Source organism: Nicotiana tabacum, chromosome 1, assembly GCF_000715075.1.
Source record: "Nicotiana tabacum cultivar K326 chromosome 1, ASM71507v2, whole genome shotgun sequence".
In the NCBI taxonomy this organism is placed as follows: domain Eukaryota; kingdom Viridiplantae; phylum Streptophyta; class Magnoliopsida; order Solanales; family Solanaceae; genus Nicotiana; species Nicotiana tabacum.
In genome coordinates this window covers 59,751,858-59,776,150 of record NC_134080.1, presented here as the reverse complement: position 1 = coordinate 59,776,150, position 24,293 = coordinate 59,751,858, and the positions used below count along the sequence as shown (strand labels likewise).

General features: G+C 38.6%; 3 protein-coding genes across 4 annotated transcripts; 1 reads left to right on the top strand and 2 right to left on the bottom strand.

The window, feature by feature from the left end:
- Window positions 1–1,126: 1,126 nt before the first annotated feature.
- Window positions 1,127–1,765, bottom strand: LOC142162770 (uncharacterized). Its single transcript, XM_075219518.1, has 2 exons — window positions 1,499–1,765; window positions 1,127–1,396 (listed from the first exon to the last, which is right to left on the bottom strand). The coding sequence occupies exons 1-2, from the start codon at window positions 1,763–1,765 to the stop codon at window positions 1,127–1,129; spliced, it is 537 nt and encodes a 178-aa protein (XP_075075619.1).
- A 6,168-nt stretch (window positions 1,766–7,933) lies between these two features.
- Window positions 7,934–8,956, top strand: LOC142162768 (putative mitochondrial protein AtMg00860). Its single transcript, XM_075219516.1, has 2 exons — window positions 7,934–8,076; window positions 8,401–8,956. Exons 1-2 carry the CDS (start codon window positions 7,934–7,936, stop codon window positions 8,954–8,956), a joined length of 699 nt encoding a protein of 232 aa, XP_075075617.1.
- Window positions 8,957–13,337: 4,381 nt separating this feature from the next.
- On the bottom strand, window positions 13,338–18,165 carry LOC107829929 (early nodulin-93). Of its 2 annotated transcripts, none has more exons than XM_016657402.2 (5): window positions 18,002–18,165; window positions 17,727–17,875; window positions 15,738–15,799; window positions 15,249–15,324; window positions 13,338–13,624 (listed from the first exon to the last, which is right to left on the bottom strand). In XM_016657402.2, exons 2-5 carry the CDS (start codon window positions 17,836–17,838, stop codon window positions 13,539–13,541), a joined length of 336 nt encoding a protein of 111 aa, XP_016512888.1. In that variant the 5' UTR covers window positions 17,839–17,875; window positions 18,002–18,165; the 3' UTR covers window positions 13,338–13,538. The 2 variants fall into 2 exon arrangements, with proteins under 2 accessions (XP_016512888.1, XP_016512886.1); XM_016657400.2 differs by having other exon boundaries at window positions 17,992–18,164.
- Between the last annotated feature and the right edge of the window lie 6,128 nt (window positions 18,166–24,293).

Sequence of the window (24,293 nt, the reverse complement as noted above, 5' to 3'; positions counted from 1 at the left end):
AACATCTGAGGACCAGGTCCACTTGAGAGATTTTTCAAGATCAATTTTTACTTTTTTCAATTCAGCTTGAAGCTGCCTATTTTTCTTGAGTTCACCACATAGACTAGTTCTCACATCATTTAATTTTTTATCAAGTTTGATATGTGTCTCACTAGCTACTCCCTTCCCCTTTTCAATACTTACATGCCTATATTCAGATTTGAGTCCCTCAATGGTTTCCGCTAGATCTGTGATAACCACCTAAAAGTCATCTCTTGCTTGCTCGGTATCAGCAATTCTCTCTTCTAGCGCATTCTTTTCTTTGCTTAGGTTTTCTATGGTTTCCTTCAAGTCAACAACCACTACCATCAAGTCATCTCTCTCATTTTCTACACTATTTATTTTTTTCAGTTAGAGCTTCCTTTTATTTTTCAATATTAGTTATGGTCTCATTTAAAATCACCACACATACTACCAGACCATCTCTAGATTGTTCAGCATCTCCTAGCTCTATGGTCAGGACATCCTTATCATTAACAAGACTATAATATGCATCAATTAGAACATTTTCTAATGAAATCAATTTCTTAGAAGAGTAGGACTTCAGATTTCTCTGAGCATCCCTAAAACTTACCTCATCATTATCATCCTCTTTATCATTATTGGACTGAGCCATTAATGCAAACAGTGAATCATATTCCTTTGCTTCATGTTCCACTACCATCATGGAACTATTTTCTACATCTGGTTCCCCTTCTAATTCACTGGAGGAGTCTCCCCAAGCAGCAAGAGTTTGCTTCACAACATTGTCAGATACACTTTTTCGGCTGAATCGTTTGTCAGGAACCGGGTTCCTTTTTGCTGCTTTATCAGAGTTTTGTTGGCAATGCTCCTGTTTCAAAAGTGGGTAGTCTTTGATGAAATTCCCTGGCTTTCCGCACTTGTGGCAGAGATCATAGTTTCTTGGTTTGCTTGTACTACTTCTCTTAGGTATACCACCATTTCTTCGAACCATCTTTTGAAATCTTTTAGTGAGATAGGCCATATCATTATCTTCTTCACTTGAGTCATTGTTTTCAGCCTTGAGCACCAGGTTCTTCTCCTTCTTCGGCTCTCTTCTTTCACTATCTCTCTGTCTTTTCATCTCCTATGTCTTTAGATTTCCAATCAGCTCATCCATGGTTAGAGTTTGTAAATTTGTAGCTTCGGTGATAGCATTCACCTTACTCTCCCAAGAGCCAGGTAGAACATTGAGAACTTTCCTTACAAGCTTGTTTTTGGGAATAACTTCTCCAAGTGAATGAAGCTCATTTATGATAGATGTTAATCTACTGTGCATATCTTGTATAGACTCATCATCCTTCATCCTGAAGAGCTCATACTCGGTGGTGAGCATGTCAATCTTGGACTGTTTAACCTAAGTAGTTCCTTCATGTGTCGTTTGCAATGCTTCCCATATTTTCTTGGCAGAATCACATGTTAATATTCTATTGTACTCATCAGGACCTATACCACATACCAAGATTTTCTTAGCATGAAAGTTCTTTTCTACAGCTTTTCTGTCCATATCACTGTATTCTTTTCTGTTTTTCGGCATCATTGATCCATTTTGTACAAGCTTTTTCATAGGAACATGTGGACCATCACAAATGATGTCCCACAGCTCTGAATCTTCGGCCATTATGAAATCATGCATACGAGTCTTCCACCAGCCGTAATATTGACCATTGAACCTAGGGGGTCTGTACGTTGATTCTCCTTCCTCAAAGTTAGGTGGAGCAACCATTGAGATCCTTTCTAGGTGTTAACCTTTTAGAAAGAACCTGCTTTAATACCAATTGTTAGTTTGTATGAGTCCACCAAACAGTATAGAGTACCTGGTCCTCTATGAGTTTCCACTGAAAATACTAATGAACTAAACTGTATAGAGATCTGGTCCTATATCAGTTTCCACAGTGCTAACTACTGAACCAGTATGTAAATGAGACACGGGATTTTTACATGAAAAAATCCCAACTCAAGGGGACAAAAAACCACGACCTACACTGGTAAGATTTCAACTTCACTAACTCGTAAACACCTATTACAAGCCACTTTGTAATGACTCAATTACAAAGAATTTAACTCAACTAACTTGTGGTACTCTCACCACAAGCCACTTTGTCACTAATCTAGTTACAAAGACTTTAACTAACTTGTGGTGCTCTCACCACAAGCCATTTTTCCACTTTCTAGTTGCAAAAACTTTAATCACTCTAACTTGTAACAACTCTATTACAAGCCACTTTGTAATAACTCTATTACAAAGACTTCACAACTCGACTAACTCTAGCCAAGACACAAACTCAGATGGTTTATGATTTTGAGTTTCCTAAAACAAAGCTTCTAATAAAGCAATATAGGAGTTACAATGAAGAATAAATAACAAATACTCAACAAACCTAAGGACTTAAGATATCTTCAATCTTTGGATCCAGTCCTTGAGGTTGCAGCAGCTTTGTTCTTGAGAGAGATGTTTCTAACACTTGAAAGAATATTACTGAAAATGCTCAAGTCGTTGTCTTATGCCTTGCACCAGATTGTTATACTACAAAAGACATCACCACCATGGTGATGTCAATTCACGATGGTGATGGCAAATTTTGGTTAGTACATGCCTTTTTCCAATGGGAAGTGACTGCTGCACTGTCGCGTGTACAGTTGCAGGCAGTCACTTTCTGCAATTGCTTTCCAACTGTATAGTTGACTTATATTTCTGTCAGGGGAACACCAAGGGATCAGGTCCCTAATCGGGTTCTTGTGAATCTAAAGGCACACTTCCTAGTTTGTCTTGAGTTGATTAACTTGAATGATTGTACCAGGCAGCATGCTTCAGGTCCTTTATCTGGTTCTATACAGAAAGTTTTTTATATCATCAAAACATAGATTAAAATACCTTAAGCCCAGCAAGGATGCTTTGGACAAGGTTAAATTAATTCAGGATCGGCTTCGCACGGTGTAGTCTAGATAGAAAAGTTACACTGATAAGAAGGTTTGTGATGTTGCTTTCATGGTTCGGGAGAAGGTTCTACTTAAGGTTTCGCCCATGAAGGGTGTTATGAGGTTCAGAAAGAAGGGCAAGTTGGGTCCTCGGTATATTGGGCCATTTGAGGTACTTCAGAGGATTGGAGAAGTGGATTACAAGTTTGCCTTGCCACCTAGTTTGTCGAGTGTGTATCCGGTATTTCATGTTTCTATGCTCCGGAAGTATGTTGGTGATCCGTTTCATATTTTGGATTTCAGCACGATTCAGTTGGAGGGTGATTTAACTTATGATGTGGAGCCGATGGCCATTACGGATCGGCAGGTTCGAAAGTTGAGGTCAAAGAACATAGCTTCAGTAAAGATGTAGTGGAGAGGTTAGCTAGTCGAGGAGGCTACTTGGGAGACCTAGCGGGAGATGCGGAGCAGATATCCACACCTATTTGAGACTCCAGGTATGTTTCTAGACCCGTTCGAGGACAAATATTTATTTAAGAGGGGGATGATGTAACGACCTGGCCGGTCGTTTCGCCCTGTTCCCCTATTTACTACTCATTTTGTGCTTTATAGCTGTTATGTGACTTGTCGGGTTAATCGGTTCGGGTTCGGAGGGATTTCGAAATGAATTGAGACACTTAGTCTCCAGGTTGAAAGCTTGAGTTGAAATGGTTGAACGGATGTTGACTTATGTGTAAACGACTTCGGATTGGAGTCATATCTATAATTTAGTTTGCTTTCTTGGAGTCTCTTACTTTGTTCCTTATACTGTGGTATCAGAGTCAGCCCGTCCTTTCGGAGGGAGGAACAGTTTACTAAATATGTCTAAGTCATTTTCATCATCCTCTTCCCTTGCAAAAATGAATATGTCTCCTACTCTATACAAAACCTTGTCCAAAAACTATGATTACCTCTATGAAGTAGATATCCTACCCGATGAACAAAAAGTATCATCCACTGAACTACCCCTCATAAACTCCTACTCAGCTTTCGCCAAAAAATTATTTGCACCCTGGACCCAAATTCGTTCCTTAATCCAACACAGACCAAAAGGAGTCAAAGAATATGTTGCTGCCTCAAAACTTGACCAGGATCCTATTCTTGCCACTCGAGAGGAACAATTTATCACTCTTCAAATCCCAGATGATTTTCCCAGACAATGGAGAGATCATGGTTTTACCCATATCCATTTTGGTGCTATCAGAATCGTTTTAACATATCATGGAAGGTCAACCTGTTGTAGCTCGACTTTCTCTTCTAGATACAAGATACTTGGAGTACCAACATGCAAATTAATGTTGGGACTGTCTTCATAACTATCTTTCCAAATTTTAACATGTCCCTTTATGATCCATACTTAACCGAAGCTCTAAAAATCCAAGTCCAAATCCAAGGAGCCCCTCAAGCTAAAGATTCCATCCAAGCCACTCTTCATCACCAAATGGCGTGGCGAGTCCAAAATCATGCCATGGATCTTTGCCTTCCCGGAGGAGAAAATGCTTTACTCCTAAATATTGATGCTACCAAAGGAAACACCATGTGCACCCAAATACCCAGAAAAATTTTCAGAGATGAACTTGTCAAAATTCTTCCTGATTCCTAGATCATAAATTATGAAAAGTTAAGAGAATCGGAGGAATCTCTACAATCTGGTGAACCAACTTTTACCAAAAGAAATGACAAAACCGTTTGTATAAGCTTTGACCATTCTCATCTCAAAAAACCTAATAAAACCATCTTCTCTTGCCAAATAATTCAACCCAAAGATACAACAGATACATACTCTGAACCTGATGGAGAGTTCTTTTGGAATATACAAAGCATCATGGAAGAACATGACTGGTGTCAAAATTTTGACAAAGAAGGAAAAAGGACTTGGTGGTTCAAATGACCCTTTACGGGACACTGCCCTTGGGATCTTGCTTGCAACTATCAAGACTATTTGGAAGATCCAATTGGAGAATATGATGAACACCACCAGCGTCATTGGGAAAGGTTCGGCCTCAACAAAACCAAACCAAAATCCAAGAAAAGGGGGAAAACCACTAAAAACAATTTCGAGCCAAATATGAGAATAACGATCCTTTAATTGGCTCATTAAGTCATCTAGGTAAATATGAATTTCTTGTCAGTTACAAACCCCAGGAATGGCCAAAATTACCAGAAAAATTCACTCCAAGCTGGGAGGATAGTGAAACCACACCCAAACCCAAATCACCATCAGCTCATACCCCAGAATCCAAAAAGCCACCTGAACCTGAAACTTCACCAATTCAAAAAATCATAAATCTCACAAAACCACAGATATTCATGCTAAGTCCTTCAAGCTCCAGTCATACCCTAGATTTTCCTTCACTTCAACCTTTTGAAAAAGAGGGTATAAGCCATGCTCCAAAAATTCCCAAGAAAAACATAGTGCTACCTACTGGAGAAAAAAAACCAACAAGTGACATCGAAGCAACAATGAACTGGCAATCAGAAAACTCCATCTGCCAAAACAAGGTGTTGAACAACATAGGCAACACCATAAAGAACATGGCCCATACACAAAACAAAATGATGAGCAAAGTGGAAACAATTGAGAAAAAGATGGAGCAGATATCGTCTCACCATGCCGGAATAATCAAAGCCTTGGAACTAAGATTGACAAATTTACAATACGAGATTTATCCTCCAGGAACTTCACTTTTCCAATTCTTCCAACAACAACAAAAGGAGGCGATTTCCATCAAAGGACAAATTCAACTTCTGAGAAATGACCACTTTGAGCCAAAAAAAACCCCAGTTTTCCCCTCAAAACCTACCTTCTTCCCTATGTCTCCACAAACATATTCCCCACCTAAATTAGACTACACCTTTTCTACTTTCCCATCTACCTCACAAAATCCATTCTCTTTCACCCAACCCATAAAAGAAGAACATGATTTTGATATCGCAAAATGATTTGGGAAAGGAAAGATGCCCTTGCAGCACAGAAACAAACTAAGAAAAGGCGAGACCAAGGAGAAAGTTCAAAATGGTCCAACCCCAAAAATCTGATGATTTCTGACCAGAAGGCTCCAGACCTCTATATCTCCCAGCCAAGATACATATCAGAAGAAGATACTCCATGGTCGAAGTCTCTGAATTCATCAGACGATGAAATAATGGAAGATAGCTCTCAATCAAGCAATGAATCCACAATGAACTCTTCCGAAGATGACAATCCCCCAATATCTGTAAACCAGCCAAGGGACCCAGAAGTATATGAAGTAGATGAGTAACAAGAAGGCATGACAGATGAGCCAATCCCAGAAAGAAGATATGAGCCCATGGCGTCAAAACCAGTTGGAACTGGCTTTCACACTTTCACCTTAGATGACGTCAAGGTTTCAAAATGGCCTCAAAGGATCCAAGACTTCTATACTTGGATGGTGACAAAAAACTTGGTGGAGCGAGAAAAGTATATCATCCTGTCAGAACTCACTTCACAGTTCTCAGGAATCCTCAGAGATTGGTGGAACTCACTTGGAATTCAAGACAAAAATACTTTTCTTACTTCCCAAGATTTTGCCTTCAACATCAGAATCCTACATGAAGTTTTCTGCGGAGATACTGGCCAAAGATAGGAGAAAATGCGAAGACAACTCTTCGAGATGAAGTGTGTGTCATTCGACAGAAATGACATTGACAGGCATTTTCAAAAGATGGCGAAGATATACTTTGAAATCGGCGGAGACATCAATCTGAAGCAAGCCTTTGTCTCTTCCCTTCCAAAGTTGTTGGCAAGCCGAACCATGACCATCATTGAAGAAAAGTTTCAGTCTATAACAATCCCACAAATTGGTTACATCAGGAAAGCTATTTTTGTTGCATTGGATGGCATTTGTACAAAGCGCTCAGCCCTAAAGCAAATTATCCAGCACAATCCAACGCTTGACAAGGAATGTCGTAAATCTGATCTAATCACCGGATCAGGATGTTCCTGCCACACATCCGGGCGAAGGAGAGAATTCAGGAGGTTCAGATGGCCAAGAATTCCAGACGGGAAATCAAGGTCCAAGAGACGCACAAAATATTTCAGACGCAGAAGGCCAGGAAGTTTTCACAAGAAGAACAAATGCTTTATTTGCCATAAGATTGGATATTTTGCAAAAAATTGTCCCCAATTAAAAAGATCTGTCAAACTCCTTGAAGAGATTGAAGATTATACTGGCATACATCTTGGAAAAGAGGAGGACCTTGAATCCATATTCTCTGTGGATGATGAACCTAATGAAGAAACTTTATTCTCTCTTGATATCTATGAAGATCAAGGCAATGATCAATACCAAATTTCAGAACCAGTGATCGAAGCCCAAGAGGAGATTAACGCTCTCGCAGTCGTTCCTCAAGTAGAACTCAAAGTCTATTCATCCAAATGGGATAAACCAACTCGAGTTATTGCTTTCATCGACACCGGAGCTGCTTCTTCACTCATAAATCCCGCTGTTCTCCCTGAAAATCAATGGGTGCTGCATTTTAAAGATTTCAACACTGCATCAAATGCAATCTTGACCACAACTGTCATTACAAATCACTCGGTCAAAATTGAGTTCTTTCCAGGGTTGAAGTACAGAACCAAGCTGCTAGGATCTGATGTACCAGGAAAGGATCTTATTATTGGATTCGACATTTACAGACAACTTAGAGATCAACTCCAGATCAAGGCTAACGGGATAGCTTTTACAAAGCAGTTCAGACCTTATTCTGAGATTCCAAAGGCTATTCCAAATCACTAACGATGAACAAATCAAAGAGATTGAGCAAAACCTCATTGAACATTCATGTGCTGAATCCCACAAGGATTTCATGAAGAAAGAGAAATGCCCGTTATGGAAAAACGAAGAGTTCTTTTATCAAACTCCCTTTTAAGAAGAATGAAAATATCAATCCAACAAAAGCCAACCATTCAGGGATGAATCCAGATCATCTTCAGCTTGTAAAGAAAGAATGTGAAGAACTTTTGGAATTTGATCTGATAGAGCCATCAGATTCACAATGGGCATGCGGAGCATTTTATGTCAACAAAAGAGCTAAACAGACAAGAGGAAAACTCAGGTTAGTCATTAATTACCAGCCACTCAACCATTTCCTCCAAGATGATAAATTCCCCATCCCAAATAAACTCTATCTTTTCTCCTACTTAGCCAAGGCCAAATATTTTTCCAAGTTTGATTTAAAATCTGGATTTTGGCAATTGGGAATCCACCCTGAAGAAAGACCCAAAACGGGATTTTGCATCCCCGATCATCACTTCCAATGGAAAGTCATGCCCTTCGGGTTAAAAACTACACCCTCTTTATTCCAAAAGGCCATGATAAAAATCTTCCAACCCATCATTCATACCTCCTTAGTTTACATTGATGACATATTATTATTTAGTGATACATTGGAGGAACATGGTAACTTGCTTCGTCAATTTGAGGCATTGGTAACACAGTATGGGATCATGCTTTCTGCAAAAAAGATGGTTCTTGCTCAAAAGGAGATCGATTTTCTCGGAATGCATTTTGTCCAAGGTGAATACAGTCCAGGATCGCATATATGTCAGGAATTACTCAAATTTCTGGATACCAACTTCACAACAAAGCAGATCCAACAGTTCTTGGGGGTAATAAATTATGTAAGAGATTTCATCCCAAATATCTCTACATACATTTCACCGCTCACAGAAATGCTCAAGAAAAATGCTCCATCATGGGGAGAGAAACAGGATGAAGCTGTCAAAAAAATAAAAGAGATATCTAAAAATGTCAAGTCTCTCTACATCCCTTCAGATGGAAAGAAGATACTGCAAACTGATGCCAGCCATGAATATTGGAGTGTTGTTCTATTTGAAGAAAAGATGGCCAGAGGAAAATATGCGGATACGCTAGTGGAAAGTTCAAAGATGCCGAGCAACATTATCACTCCACTTTTAAGGAAATTCTTGCAGTAAAGAATGGAATCAAGAAATTCAATTTCTTCCTTATCCATACAGAATTTCTAATAGAGATAGATATGAATGCCTTCCCAAAGATGATCCAGATAAATTCAAAAATTAATCCCAATCCTCAGATTCTCAAATAGGCCCAATAATTCTCTCCATACAAGTTTCAAGTCAAGCACCTGAAAGGAAAAGATAATATTCTTGCAGGTTTTCTGTCTCGACCGGAAGAATTCTAAAAGATTTTCCCCAGCAAAACTGAAGTCAAAGCAAAAGCTAATTAGCCACGTCTTCATGCTTTCAAATATACCAGGAACAAGTTCATTAAAGCCAACAGATCATCCACCAGAGTTGTTCAACCTCATGGATCCCTTTGATCCGTCGATTATTATGGAAAGAAGAACGTATTATGAGCTCCAAGTTTTCTGGCAATATAGATGATCCATTCTCAAGCCATATGGGGTCAATCCAGAATATCCGCTCTGCTATATATTCATAGCTCAAGCTAAGGATTTTTCACAAGAACTATTATGGTTTTTTTGGTACCTATGCCATCGGTATTATATTTTCATGGAATTCAAATGCAACGTCTTCAAGGATTTTGATAACATTGCACCAGCTCTTAAAGTATTTTTACTATTGTTCAAGCCTAGAAGATATTAGATGAAATGTTTCAGCGATTCCTACGCAACAAAGATATTCATGTTCCATAGGCCAATGAAGATCATTAATGGAAAAGTCCAGGCACAAGCAGAGGCATCATTTTGGTGGAAATTTCCCGTGTCCATTTTATCAATGGAAGAAAAATATAGCGAAGCACAAAGAATCATTTTCTAGCAAAATAGGTGCATCCCAAGAGAGATATGGCCAAAAGATTGGGCAAGCTGGAATTATACCAACACTCATCCTCACTGGGAAAGAGTCCAGGAAGCAACAAAACAATATAAAACCCCATACGAAGTTATCCGAGAAAAGATCACTCACGACATTTCCAGATTAAAGTTACGGATTACATCTCTCAATCCAAAGGAGAAAGAACAAAGCGGAGAAGGACCATCAAATTCCAGGCATTACTACACAAGGTCTTTGAAAGATGCCTAGAAGACAACCATAAAATCAATGAAGGATAATTATCTAAATCCCTGCTAATCCCACCATAATCCTACATTACCTACCAAAAAACCCTCAAAAATATCCTACCCATGCCAAGACAAATTCCCACATCTTTCCATACTATCTGGGCCCCACTTTCACTTGTTTTCACATGCTTCGTCACATACAGCACCCTACTTTCACATGTAGTCACATGCTCCCTCGTACTTTCACATGCTACACCATGTATATTCCACCACTTTCACATGTTTTCAGGAGCTTTTTAGTTGTTTTGCCTAAATTCCTTCACATGCCAAGAAGGACCCATATGTAGATAAGTTTGCCATATAAGATAGGTTTATTTTATTATGTAAGTTTGTCTTGTAATAACCTCCTAGTCCTATGTAGTAATCGGAAGATCATCTTGTAACCTTTGTAAATCTTTTGTGATATATTACATATGAGTGTTTTCTAAATTTCCCTCTTGTTCTTTCTTTCGAATGGATGGAAAGGTCGGTCCACGTTTGAAAATAGAGTAAGAATACTCTTTGAAAGTTAGCTTATTATAGTACGAAAGTTTTCTGAGTTATAAACAGCTAATGTTGGTTATAGTATAAAAGTTTTCTTAGCTTGGCAAACCGTCCCTTATGGGTTGTTGAAGCCAGCCCCTTTGTAGGAAAACTTTTGCAACTATAAACAAATTAACTGTTTCTGTAGCTTGGCAAGCCGTCCCTTATGGGTTATTGAAGTCAGCCCCTTTGTAGGGAAACTTTCATATCTATAATTTAGTTTGCTTTCTTGGAGTCTTTTACTTTGATTCCGTTAATCCCATTGGGTGATGTTGGACTTAGGAGCATGTTCGGATTTTGTGACTTTTTCCCGATTTTGAGACGTGGGCTCGGGGGGCGACTTTTGAGTTGACTTTTTGATTTTTTTATTTAAAGCTTAGTATTTTCTTATGGAATTGATTCCTTTAGCTCGTGTTGATTGTACTGAATTATTTGTGGCTAGATTCGAGGCATTTGGAGGCTGTTTCGCGAGGCAAATGTGTTTTGGAGTAGAAATTTGCTCGGATTGAGGTAAATAACAGTTCTAAATCTGGTTTTGAGGGTATGAAATCCTGTATTATGTGTCTTGTGATTGGTTTGGAGGTGACACACATGTTAGGTGACGGGCATGTGGGCGTGCACCGTAGGAATTGTGACTTGGTCGATACCATGGAGCTATGAAGTTGAATAATCTGTTGTTAGTTGTATGCACTCTATGTGTTATAGAATTTGACTGTAAATCATGTTTAGTCTATATGTTGGTACTGTAGGGACCCACAAAGGTTGTGTTACATGTTGAATTATCTACTAATTGCTGCTTGTACTCAATCACAATTTTACTTGCATATCATATTTCAGTCTCTATTATTCCTTATTGATTCATTATATCATTCTGTTTGGGCCGATTGCCATGATTTCTGAGAGCCCGAGAGACTAAAGAGGTTGATCACTGAGTAAGGCCGAAGTTCTGGTTGTGATGATATTTATGGGATCGGGCTGCACGCCGCTTCATGTTTCATTGATTTATTCCATGGTTGGCTTGTTATAGCGTCCGGGCTGAAGGAGCCCCTCTGGAGTCTGTACACACCCCCAGTGAGCGCAGGTACTTACTGAGTGCGAGTGCCGAGTGCACGAGTGCTGAGAGGAATGAGTGACTGTGAGGAATGAGTGATTATGAGGTTGGAGTGAATGGGAGGGTTGACTGGCTATTGCTGTGAGATGATGCATTTGATTTCATTATTCGCTGTCACATATCCCTGTCTTGAAATTTCTGAGAGATATTATATTCTGTTTCACTTGAACTTGACATGAATTAACTGATTTGACCTAAATTGCCGAGCTTGAAAGCATGCCTACCTTCCTATGTTAAAATTATTGTAATTGAACTATAATTGTGAAGCTCGTCACTATTTTCAGTTCTTTATTTAGTCTTGTTACTTACTGAGTTGGTTGTACTCACGCTACACCCTGCACTTCGTGTGCAGATCTAGGTATTTCCGGACACGGTGTGTGTTGATTTCTTTGCACTATTGATCGTTTGGAGATTTCGAGGTAGCTGCCCAGCGTTTTGCAGACCTTGTCTCTCCTTCCCTATCTTTCTACTTTATGTATTTAGTTTCAGACTATTATAGATAGTACTCCTAGACTTGTGTTGTATAGACGCTCATGTACTCCGTGACATCCCGATGTTGAGAATTTTCGCGTTGTGTTTTCGATTTTCTATCTTGTTTATGAGAACTTTTATTATTTAGTCTGCTTAACTTATTTCAGATAAAAGTGCTGGAATTATTTTTGAAATGTCGGATTGCTTTGTACCACGTTAGGCGTCATCACGACAAGTTAGGTTTTGGGTCGTGACAAGTTCAAAGATATCAAATCTACCGATTGATCAAGTATATCCGACATAAGTTCACTACGAAAAGCTCAAAGGGAAACCTACTTATCCAGATGTGATTAATCCTTACTTGCGAATCACACAATTTTTATGCATATTTTTTATAAATATGGTCATTCCCCATTCATGTGGGGGATTGTTGGGTTTTTTCAAAAGGGTGTGAATGGGAAATGAAAGAGGCACCTCTTGGATTGCACCTCTTCATCTCACCCTTTCATTGTCTATAAATTTAGAAGCTTGATCTCATTTTTTATACATGGAAAATCTGAAAACTTCTCCATTCTTTTCTACATTGTTGCATTATTTTTCCAAATAAATAAAGTGTCAAGTGTGATTTGTTCCGTTTGTTAATTTCGTTGAAGTTCTGTAATTTCGATTGCTAGTATTACAGAATAGTTTTTTCGTTCTATCCTAAGAGGAAGTAATCAATAACCTTGGGCAACAGTGAGGGGATTAAATTCCTTAAAAACACACAAGCAACTTGTGGGCTCGGAATTATTTTACGATTTGTTTATTGAGCTAACGTTTCTTTTTCCTATGATTTTCTGTTTCGAATACAGATTATTAACATCTTCTATTTACTCTACACCTTCCATCCCGTTTTCGATTGACCTAATATATAAAGGGATTCCTACATTGAATTGGATTATATGATATATTTATTCTCTGTACAAAAATCAACTTCTTCATACTTGCAAAAGGTTCAAGGAAACAGATTCATTACAAACCCGCATTTCCATTTTCTGCAGTTCAGAAAGCCTGAGCACTCACCAGGCAATTATAATATGAGCAGTTAATAGCTTTGCTTGCCTTTTGAGAATGACATGGACCAACCACTTCTTACTCCGGATCCTTGATATACAGAAAAGAGGAAAACAAGTAAAATGATTATTGTGGGGAAGATTACTCATACATGTTACAAATCCAAACTGGCATTTTTGTGCTATGATCAACAAATTAATAAAACTTCCTCAGTTATCCTTTTAAGCCAGAGTACATAGTAATGGAGCACCAGTGTATGCTCTCACAACGAGCATATTAGGATCTCCGGACTAGTGTTTTAAGCAGATTTATCGTAGTGAGTGTTTCTCCTTGCGCATTCCAAGATTGTCTTGTCAGCAGTAATGAAGTATGCAGCAATGGAAGCTGTTCACAGTAAGAAAACAAAGTAAGCACTACAAACTAGGGACTTCAAGAGACTAGTTAGGAGCTGCAGAAAGAAATGAAGGAAATAGAGAAAATATTACTACAACTGATGTAAATATACAAGTATAAGATCACCTAACATGCTATGTCATTCTAGAAGTACAATACATGATAATAATGTCTGGTGACAAAGCGAAAGGAGGTTGCAGCAAACGAAATAATTAATACTCATTGATGACAAGATGAAGCTTTAGCATGGGAGAAACACAAACTAGACATACTAGATAAAGAAACCGGACATTGAAGTTTCTCATCGGTAGATGACTGAAGCATTCAAGAACTTAAATAGACTACCGCACTTTACCAACAATTAACACAAGGTAACTGAAGACGAAGTGATGAAGTACCTCCTGACATTACATGCATTTGAATACTAATAGACGATAAAAATACCGCAAATTATCACTTAAAAAATAGTGCATCATGAGTTGTAAAAAAGATAAGTTCACAAATGCCGCCTTTCATCAGAAGAATGCATCCATAAGGTGTAATAATTTGACAAGGACTTCACTTCCTCTGCCTTCGGAAAGAAAAGGTGCTTTTATGCTCAAATCCATTCTTGATGTTGACTAGATTAACACACTAATAACTTTTCTATCAAAATCTTATAACCATTTTCCCAAGGTTTTATTTTTATTCAAAAAGGTTTGCCATAAAAGAGTAAATACCCTCACGTTTGCATATAAGGATATCAAAAGTTTCCACATTTTACGAGGATGATAGAAATTAGGGCTCTTCTAAAAAATAAAGACAATAATTATTCCTTAACCTTGAAAATAACTTTAAGTTTACAAAACATGATGAAATGAACTGTCTGAATTGAAATAAAATTAAAGGGTTTTAGTAATGACTAGAATTAGTTGATGTGCTTAATGGACCTTCTAAAAAGTTTAGGGGTTCCAACTATCTTTTGCCTCAAAAAGAAGAGAAAACACACAGAGTTTAAATAAGTCAAAAGGCAAAATAAATTTCCATAGTAATTGCAGGATTCCCAAAGAATGTTAAAAATTAAAGGAATATAAATGAAAAAAGAAGAATTAACATAGTAGCATGCACACATATAGTTTTTTTTGGTCCTATTAAAGTAAATTCCAGTAAATAAGTTAAAAGGGTAAAATAAAATTCTTGTAGTTAAAACTTTTCACTAAAGAACGAATATCTTCTGGTAAAAGACCAATAGATTGCTTAACCTCAGTGTATATAGGGGTGTGTCCTTTTCTTTTCCTCTTCGTTTGGGTAGGTCGCAAAATTGCATCATAATGAAGTAACTTGGTAATATTAAGTATTAAAATTATTTGGCAACTCGGATTAAATAGTTTATCGATCAAGTAAGGAACTCAACCAGTGCACATGCCAATTCCAGTTTGAGGAAAAAGATCAAACATGAAGAAGATGATGATAATAATTCACATAAAATTAGTCAAACAAGATGGGAGAAATACACTTTGTAGCTTTTATGTATCTTCACATGTATATAAGCCTAATCATAAAATTACAGGCCCTCACGCAATCAACAGTTAAAGGACTTATCGATAAAATATGTGAACATATGTTAAGGTCATACCAGCAGATATGATGAGTGCTTGAGCAGTATAATTGAGATTTGCCTTTGCCCAAGGAATTGTCCGCACAGCAACCAACTGAATATCAGAGAGCCAACATTTATAAGCTACAGAAAATTGATAGAAGAAAAATAGCCTTTTCCCTGTCCATGAATATATTCTCCATCACAGCAATGGTGTCACAGCTGATAGCACCAAAGTGTTAGAAAGAGAAGAATAGATATTAATAAAAGAAGGGTCGGTTCCATGAAGGTAAGATGTCATCACCGGTCATTACTTATCTAGAGCAAGATCATTCGTTATTATCTAGTTTGACCATCAATAGCTATCAGAACCAGAGGACTGCAGATAAAAATGGAACTCTTGACAAACTAAAAATCCAAAATGAAGTTCAAAGACAATGTTGTACCTCTATAATAGCAAGAGTATAGTCTAAATCCCAAAATGCTAGGGATATAATCAGATCACTACAAGAACATCAGTTCACGAACCGTAGGAATTGCACTAGCAACACATGCAATTGCAGCTGCTTTACTTCCCGCACGGACACCCTCTGCAAATTCAGCAAAATGAAAATGCACAAACAATTAGGTATTAGATATATCTTTTCCACTAAATGGAAATAACCAAACTTTATAAAGAGGCAAACTTCACATATAACATGTACATTAATTAGCATAGCAAAAGAAGAACGAGAGAACTTTCTTTTTACATTGTCAACATAGCAGTTGAACTAATATTCATACCACAACTAAGTAAAAAACAGAGCATTCAAAATTTTGAATGCAATAAAATATGTATAAGAGGAATTAACCTAAAACCAAGCATTGCAAATTTGCAATCAATAACATAATAGAAATCGAGTCAACTTTCTAACAGCCGCTGTTTTCTTTTTTATAAGTCTTCATCACAACCTACAGACATGAGAAGTGAAACAATATAAACTAACAGAACTTGAAATTAGGAAAGAATCATCCACCACAAAGTTTCTTTTCCTTCATGATCATGACGAGATTTATCTACAGCAAACCAATTTCAAAGGCAGAAGAAAATCTAATGTCAGAAACCTGATCACTGTAAGTCTGTCACCAACCAGAAAGCAGAAGCAACATTTTTTTTTTTTGATAAGGTAGGTAACAAGCAACTTTATAGTATAAAACTTTTAGAAAAAAAAACAGATTAAGTGGGGTATTTTGAAGTGATAAAGAATGCACGGTATATCTGTTTAATGTCAACTCCATATGAAACCCCTTTCTCAAAAAAATGGAAAAAAGAAGCATAATTTGAGAAAACATTTGTTATTAGGAAGTAGGAACTAGAATAATCAGATTGGGATGTGTGATGAAGATGATACTTCAATAGAATAATCAGATATGGGATGTATGATGGAGTTTAGTACTTCAATACTTTGTCAGATATTGATTGCTTGAAAATTTCATTTGAATTTAAATACAAACCAAAGAAGTATGTGTTTGGCAAATACTTAAATGCCCTCTTAGGACTTAACATTGTTCAATGCATACTATCATCACCATTGGAAAGGAATTTATTTATGAAATAGTTACAAAGAGAATCAACTAACTATGTATTTCACCAGTTCATTAAGGAGAAAGCCAAAGAAGCACGAGGCAGTTAAAAAAGCCTTAATTAAAGCTATATTCCCACTGATCCCAACATATGAACATTTGTAGTTTACCACAAACTCCGTCGGACTCAGCCTTAAATTACAGAGGAACCATATCCCACAGTCTTCCTTTTCTTTCTGTTACAGCAATAACATATATTAATCTGGCCTTATGTGGATACTCCTAAGATCAGAAAGTATTCCATGTCAGGACATGCCAAGTATGCAAAGCACAAAAAGTCCCAAATAAAAGCATATCATGTTTTATGCTATTTTCTATTGTAGCAACGCTGGTTTTACCCTACTTGCCAGCTTCGTAGTTTGTTCGAGTGATCATAGTAGTTGGTTCATCCAGGCCATGAAACAAGATAAATGACGAACCAATCACAGGAGGCTTGTGAATTGAGTATTTTCAATGCTTTCTAAAATCGATCTAGAACCTAAACGACAAAACCTTCTCGCTAAATGAGGTTATAAAAGGTTCTTTCCAACATATAAAACTTGCTATACAAAGCTGTTTTCAATGGGAAGCTTGTGGCTGCAGAAGAACACCAATTACAAATACGATCAATTTTCATTTAAAATAAAAAAACAAAAATTGATCAATTAATATTCCTTAACAGCCAAACTAGAGTTGACCCAGAAGAGAACCCCATATTATAAAATGGGGTCCATCTAGTTCTCCACGAAAACTAAGTTTAAGCGCTCAGCAGAATCGTGAGCTAGAGTAGGGACTAACACTTTTCTCTAAAATTAAAATTAAGTTCTTTTCTGATTAGCGCTAATCATAAAACAAAGGTAAATTTCAATGTTTATTTCACCAAATATCTAGAAATGAGAAAAAAAAAATGGGAACCTTGAGTACATTCCCTAGACTTGCGAATTCTGTCCTCCTCAAATGCAGAAGCAATCAACAAAGATTCCCTTCGCTTTGCCCACGAGTCCCTCATCTCTGATGAAATTCCCATCTTTCTCTTTTTTGTTGTTTGATAAATCAAGAAGATTCTGTGTCAGCAAAAACCCCAGATGGATTTTATGCAAGAAAAAACGCAACTTTAATTTTCAAATATAATTTAACAGGAACTAAGAGGAGAAGCAGAAAGATGGATCAAGAAAATGACCTGGGCTTACAGATATAATGGAGATAAATGATATGATGATTGACAAAGCAAAACAAAAACTGAATACTGGAGGGCGGCGAGTTGAGAGTTGTATTCAGTTGAATTTGGACTGAAGGAAGAGAAATTAAAAATTAAAGCAGTATTCAGCGCACACAGAGTTTCTTTTTTATTTTCCTTTTCGGGATTACTTATGGCTAAAAGTTAATCCGCACTCCGTGTAAAGTAATGCATATTTATATAAAAATAAAAATATATCATTTATTTAAACACACTAATAAGAAAGTAATACTAGTATATAAAAGGAAATAGAGGGAATAGTGTATACGGTCCAAATCGGGTTCGTCCATTGTTAGACCAATCGAGGTTGAAATATGGCAGGTTAAAGTTCGGGTTATATCGAACCAAGGCGCAAATTAGATCGTCGAGCTCGTGACCCAAAGACCGAACAAGATCGAGACCGAGCAAGATTGAGGGAAACTTACCGAGCCAAATAACGAAAAGCCAAAATATCCGCAATCGATCGCGGATCAAGGCGGAAATCTAGGCACGTATCAAGAAGAGGCCAATTAAATAGCAAATCATGAGATTTTTTACCTTGTATAGAATTGTATCAAAAGTAGAACACATCCACTATATAAAGAAGGGTTCTAATCATTTGTAGGACATATGATAACATGCAAAAAAGAAAGCAATATATTGATCATTTCTAGTTCTTATCATCTTGTTGTTTAGTTCTAACACTGGTTGAGACATTTCTTGGCTCGAGGATGATCAAACTCAGAAGCTAAGGCTGTTCAATATTGTGGTTTACATTTATTTTATTATAATTAATTTCAACATTAACCTGTCTTCTTAATTTGTATCAAGTTATATCACGTATCCTTAAAACAGCATACAAATTCAATTGTTATCCAAAGGTAAACAGTTTGGCGCCCACCATGGGGCTAAGAATAATAGTGATTAACCGGTACAAACTTTTATAACACACACTATTTTACAATTGTTCTTTGAAGTATCTTTGATTCCAGGACCAAAATGTCAAACTCTCAGTCAATACCTCTACACGTTGACAATGATTTCGGCGACCACGACAAAAATGATAATATAGCACCAGGGAACGATGTGCCCCCAGTTGGCCTCGATGAAATTCCGGCTGTAGTTCCAATCGACGTCAGCTCACATGTAACCATCAACGCGAATTTGGTCGTCAATCCTGAAGGCAGCGTCTGTAGAGACGTTCGATCAGCCGGTCAAAGTACATATGGCGGCGAAGATGGCGGGATCAGTCTGCGGGTGATCTTCGAAATGTTGCAGACTCAGCAGGCAGCGATAGCCCAGCTCCAAAACCAGAATCACCCACCGAGTAGGGCCAAGCTCGAGCCGTCCCAGGAAGTTGTACATATGGTCGAACCAGTTTCAAGGAAATCGAGCGAGAAAGAATCGGAGACCAATCCTGCAATCATGAAGATGCTCGAAGAACTAACAAAACGAATTGAGTCAATGGAAAAGTAAATCGAGGAAAATGATAAAAAGGTGGAAACTTACAACTCCAGGGTCGATCAAATCTCGGGGCCATCATCGATATTGAAGGGCCTGGACTCCAAGAAATTTGTGCAAAACCTTTCCTCCCGAGCGCGGCTCCTAAGTCGATCCCCAAGAACTTCCGCATGCCCGAGATTCCTAAATACAATGGAACAACCGATCCGAATGAGCACGTCACCTCTTACACATGTGCTATCAAAGGGAATAATCTAAAGGATGACGAGATCGAATCTGTCTTGCTAAAGAAATTCGGAGAGACCCTGTCAAAGGGAGCTATGATATGGTACCATAATTTACTACCTAACTCTATTGACTCATTTGCTATACTTGCAGATTCTTTCGTAAAGGCACACACCAGGGCCATCAAGGTCGAAACCAGGATATCAGACCTTTTCAAGGTAAGACAAAAGGACAACGAAATGCTCAGAGAATTTGTGTCTCGATTCCAAATGGAACGAATGAACTTGCCACCAGTCGTTGATGATTGGGTTGTTCAAGCTTTAACCCAATGACTCATTGTTCGAAGCTCAGTGGCTTTATAACAGTTGAAGCAAAATTTGATAGAATACCCGGCTGTTACTTGGGTCGATGTGCATAATCAGTATCAATCAAAGATCAGGGTCGAAGGCGATCAACTTAGGGTCTCTTCCGGGTCCGTTTATCCTATCAGACCCGTCTATAGAATCAAGAGGAATATTGACCTAGAACCGAGGTTGAACAGAGATCAATATCAGCCATATAAGGAGATAGTAGGAGTAGCGGATCCGGGCAAAATTTCTGCACGAAATGAAAGGAGAAGTTATCGAGGCCAAAGCTCTCGAAGGCTCATGAGCAAGAACGGCTTCGACAGACCTATCGGACATAAAGAGGCACCACGATGTTAAAGTACAACTTTAATGTTCATGTGGCTGCCATCTTATCATTTATCGGACGCATCAAAGATACCAAGTGGCCTCGGACTTTACAAGCGGATCCAGCCCAAAGGGATACCAAACAAATATGCAAATATCATGGCACTCATGGCCACATAATGGATGATTGTTGACAATTGAGAGAAGATGTAGCCCGGTTATTCAACAACATGCAACTTGGGGAACTTCTGAGCGACCGAGCCAAGAATCATTTTAGAAACAGGGATTCCAATAAACCAAATGAGCAATACTAACCTCAACAAGTCATTCATATGATCATTGGAGGGGTCGATGTTCCTCAAGGTCCAATGTTAAAGTGCACCAGAGTATCAATCACAAAGGAAAAACGAACCCGGGATTACATACCAAAAGGAACTTTATCTTTCAACGATGAGGATGCAGAAGGAATCATGCAGCCCCATAATGATGTACTGGTAATATATGTACTCATGAATAAGACTCGAGTTAAACGTGTAATAATTGATCCAGGTAGCCCAGCCAATATCATTCGATCGAGGGTCGTAGAGCAACTCGGCCTACAGAACCAAATTGTGCCTACGACTCGAGTGCTAAACGGATTCAACATGGCTTGTGAAACTACTTAGGGAGAAATAACGTTACCGATAAACGTAGCCGGAACCACCTAGGAGACCAAGTTTTACGTAATCGAAGTGGACATGAGGTATAACGCCCTGTTCGGGAGACCATGGATCCACAACATGAGGGATGTGCCCTCGACCCTTCACCAGGTATTAAAATTTCCAACACCAGAAGGCATCAAGATGGTCTACGGGGAGAAACCCTTCGCAAAGGAGATGTTTTCTGTCGATAAAGTAATTCCGATATCAACACTCTTATAGACAAATGAGTCAGGTTCGAGAGCAAAAAAAGAAGCCAAATAGTAATCATCCATGCTAGCCTCGACCCAATCTGACAAGTAGGGGACTGACGAAGACGATGATTACGGGGTTCCTCGATCCTTATAGTTCCCGATGATTCCGACGCTACCAAATCAATGATCGAAGAGTTGGAGCAGGTCGTACTGATCGAACATTTGCCCGATCTAAAGATATACCTGGGCACGGGGTTACCCCAGCCTCAGGAAAAAACTCATTCAATTTCTTATAGCTAACATGGATTGTTTTGCTTGGTCCCATCTCGATATGACAAGGATCCCGCCGGAGATCACTACTCATAAGCTGAGCCTGGACCCGAAATTCCATCATGTCAAATAGAAAAGAAGACCCCAGTCCGAGATCGAGCATGCTTTCATCAAGTACGAGATAACTAAACTCCTTAAAATAAGGTCCATCCTGGAAGTCAAATATCCGGAATGGTTTGCAAACGTAGTAGTAGTCCCTCAAAAAGGAAAAAAAAAATAAGAATGTGTGTGGATTATAAAGATTTAAATAAGGCCTGCCCTAAAGACTCTTTCCCTTTGCCTAACATTGATCATATGATCGATGCCACAACTGGCCACGAGATCCTCAGTTTTATCGATGCTTACTCCGGGTACAACCAAATACGGATGAACCCGGATGATCAAGAAAAAACCTCTTTCATCACTAAGTATGGCACATACTGCTATAACGTAATGCTATTTGGATTAAAAAATGTCGGTTCCACTTACCAATGCCTAGTAAACCGAATGTTCGAAGAACAAATAGGAAAATTCATGGAAGTTTACATTGACGATATGTTAGTTAATATCCTGCGAGCAGAGGACCATTTAAAGCATTTGCAGGAAACCTTCAGTATATTGAAGAAATACAACATGAAGTTGAATCCAAAAAAGTGCGCGCTCGGAGTTGGATCCGGTAAATTTCTCGGGTTCATGATGTCCAACCGATGAATCGAGATCAACCCCGACAAGATCAAAGCTATCGAGGATATCACTGTAGTAGATAATGTGAAGGTCATACAAAGTCATAGCCTCCCTGGGGCGATTCATCTCGAGGTCTTCCGATAAGAGCCATCGATGTTTCTCATTACTGAAAAAGAAAAACAACTTCACATGGACCCCGGAATGTCAACGGGCCTTAGAAGAACTTAAGAGATATCTATCAAGCTCACCATTGCTTCACACACCAAGGGCAGACGAATGACTATACTTGTATCTAACAGTATCAGAAATAGCGGTAAGTGGAGTCCTAGTCCGGAAAGAACAAGTTACGCAATTTCCAATTTATTATGTTAGCAGGACCTTAGGTGAGGCCGAAACTAGATATCCTCACCTAGAGAAATTGGCACTCGTTTTGCTAAGTGCCTCTAGAAAACTAAAACCATATTTTCAATGCAATCCTATATGTGTTGTGACAACCTACCCATTACGAAATATAATGCATAAACCCGAACTCTTGGGATGATTGGCCAAATTGGCCATAGAAATCAGCGGCGATATCGAATGTTAATCCCGAACATCCATTAAATCTCAAATTTTGGTAGATTTCATGGACGACTTTACGCCGACCCTAATACCCAAAGTCGAAAGAGAGTTGTTGGTAAACTCAAGAATGTCTTCGGGAATCTGGACCCTCTTTATGGATGGTGCCTCAAACGCAAATAGGTCCGGACTTGGCATCATACTGAAGCCACCCACAGGCAATGTAGTTAGACAATCCGCTAGAACTGTGAAGTTGACTAAAAACGAGGCCAAATATGAGGCCATGATTACAGGTCTCGAACTATCCAAAAGCTTCAGAGCGGAGGTGATCGAAGCTAAGTGTGACTCCCTCTTCGTAGTGAACCAAGTTAATAGAACGTTCGAAATTAGAGAAGAACAAATGCAAATATAACTAGACAAGTTACAGGTAACATTACATCGGTTCAAAGAGTAGACTTTACAACACGTGCCTCGAGATCAAAACAGTGAGGCCGATGCCCTTGCAAACTTAGGGTCGTCGGTCGAAGACGACAAGCTCAACTTGGGGGAAGTCGTACAATTCATGAGGTCGGTAGTATAAGAAGGTCACACCGAAATAAACTCCACAAGCTTAACCTGGGATTGGATAAATAAATACGTAGAGTATTTGAAGACCGGAAAACTTCCCTCAGATCCAAAAAAATCGAGGGCCCTACTCATAAAGGCAGCCCGATTCAGCTTGTTCGAGTATAGAACCTTATTCAGAAGAATGTTCGATAGCCCGCTAGCAATATGTTTGGGACCGGGAGATACCGAGTATGTTCTGAGGGAAGTTCCAAAAGAATCGAGGGCCCTACGCATAAAGGCAGCCCGATTCAGCTTGTCCGAGTATGGAACCTTATTTAGAAGAATGTTCGATAGCCCGCTAGCAATATGTTTGGGACCGGGAGATACCGAGTATGTTCTGAGGGAAGTTCACAAGGGCACCTATGGAAATCATTCAGGCGCCGAATTATCGGTTCAAAAAGTGATCAGAGCCGGCTATTACTGGATCGACATGGAAAAGGATGCGAAAGAGTTCGTATGAAAATGTGACAATTGTAAAAAATATGCTCTGATGATTCACTAACCCGGGGAACTGTTACATTCGGTCTTGTCGCCATAGCCATTCATGAAGTAGGGAATTGACATTTGTCGGCCCTCTTCCACGGATACCGGGTAAGGTTCAATTTATCTTATTTATGACTGAATATTTTTCTAAGTAGGTTGAAGCACATGCATACAAGAAGGTCAGGGAGAAGGAAGTCATCAACTTCATTTGGGACCATATCATATGTCGGTTCGGGATGCCAACCGAAATTGTATGTGACAACGGGAAATAGTTTATCGGCAGCAAAGTGACCAAGTTTCTCGAAGATCATAAGATCAAAATGATCTTATCGACACCTTATCACCCTAGTAGGAACGGATAAGCTGAATTGACCAAC

Excerpts from the sequence above, each read along its gene's own strand:
- LOC142162770 (XM_075219518.1), bottom strand. The coding sequence starts at position 1,765 with ATGGTTGCTCCACCTAACTTTGAGGAAGGAGAATCAACGTACAGACCC. Across the intron at positions 1,397-1,498 it reads TTCATGCTAAGAAAATCTTG|GTTAAACAGTCCAAGATTGA; the intron begins GTATGTGGTATA and ends GGAACTACTTAG.
- LOC142162768 (XM_075219516.1), top strand. The coding sequence starts at position 7,934 with ATGAATCCAGATCATCTTCAGCTTGTAAAGAAAGAATGTGAAGAACTT. Across the intron at positions 8,077-8,400 it reads CAGACAAGAGGAAAACTCAG|TGATACATTGGAGGAACATG; the intron begins GTTAGTCATTAA and ends ATTATTATTTAG.
- LOC107829929 (XM_016657402.2), bottom strand. The coding sequence starts at position 17,838 with ATGGGAATTTCATCAGAGATGAGGGACTCGTGGGCAAAGCGAAGGGAA. Across the intron at positions 15,800-17,726 it reads GTCTAGGGAATGTACTCAAG|AGGGTGTCCGTGCGGGAAGT; the intron begins GTTCCCATTTTT and ends CTGAATTTGCAG. Across the intron at positions 15,325-15,737 it reads TTGCTAGTGCAATTCCTACG|TTGGTTGCTGTGCGGACAAT; the intron begins GTTCGTGAACTG and ends TCTGATATTCAG.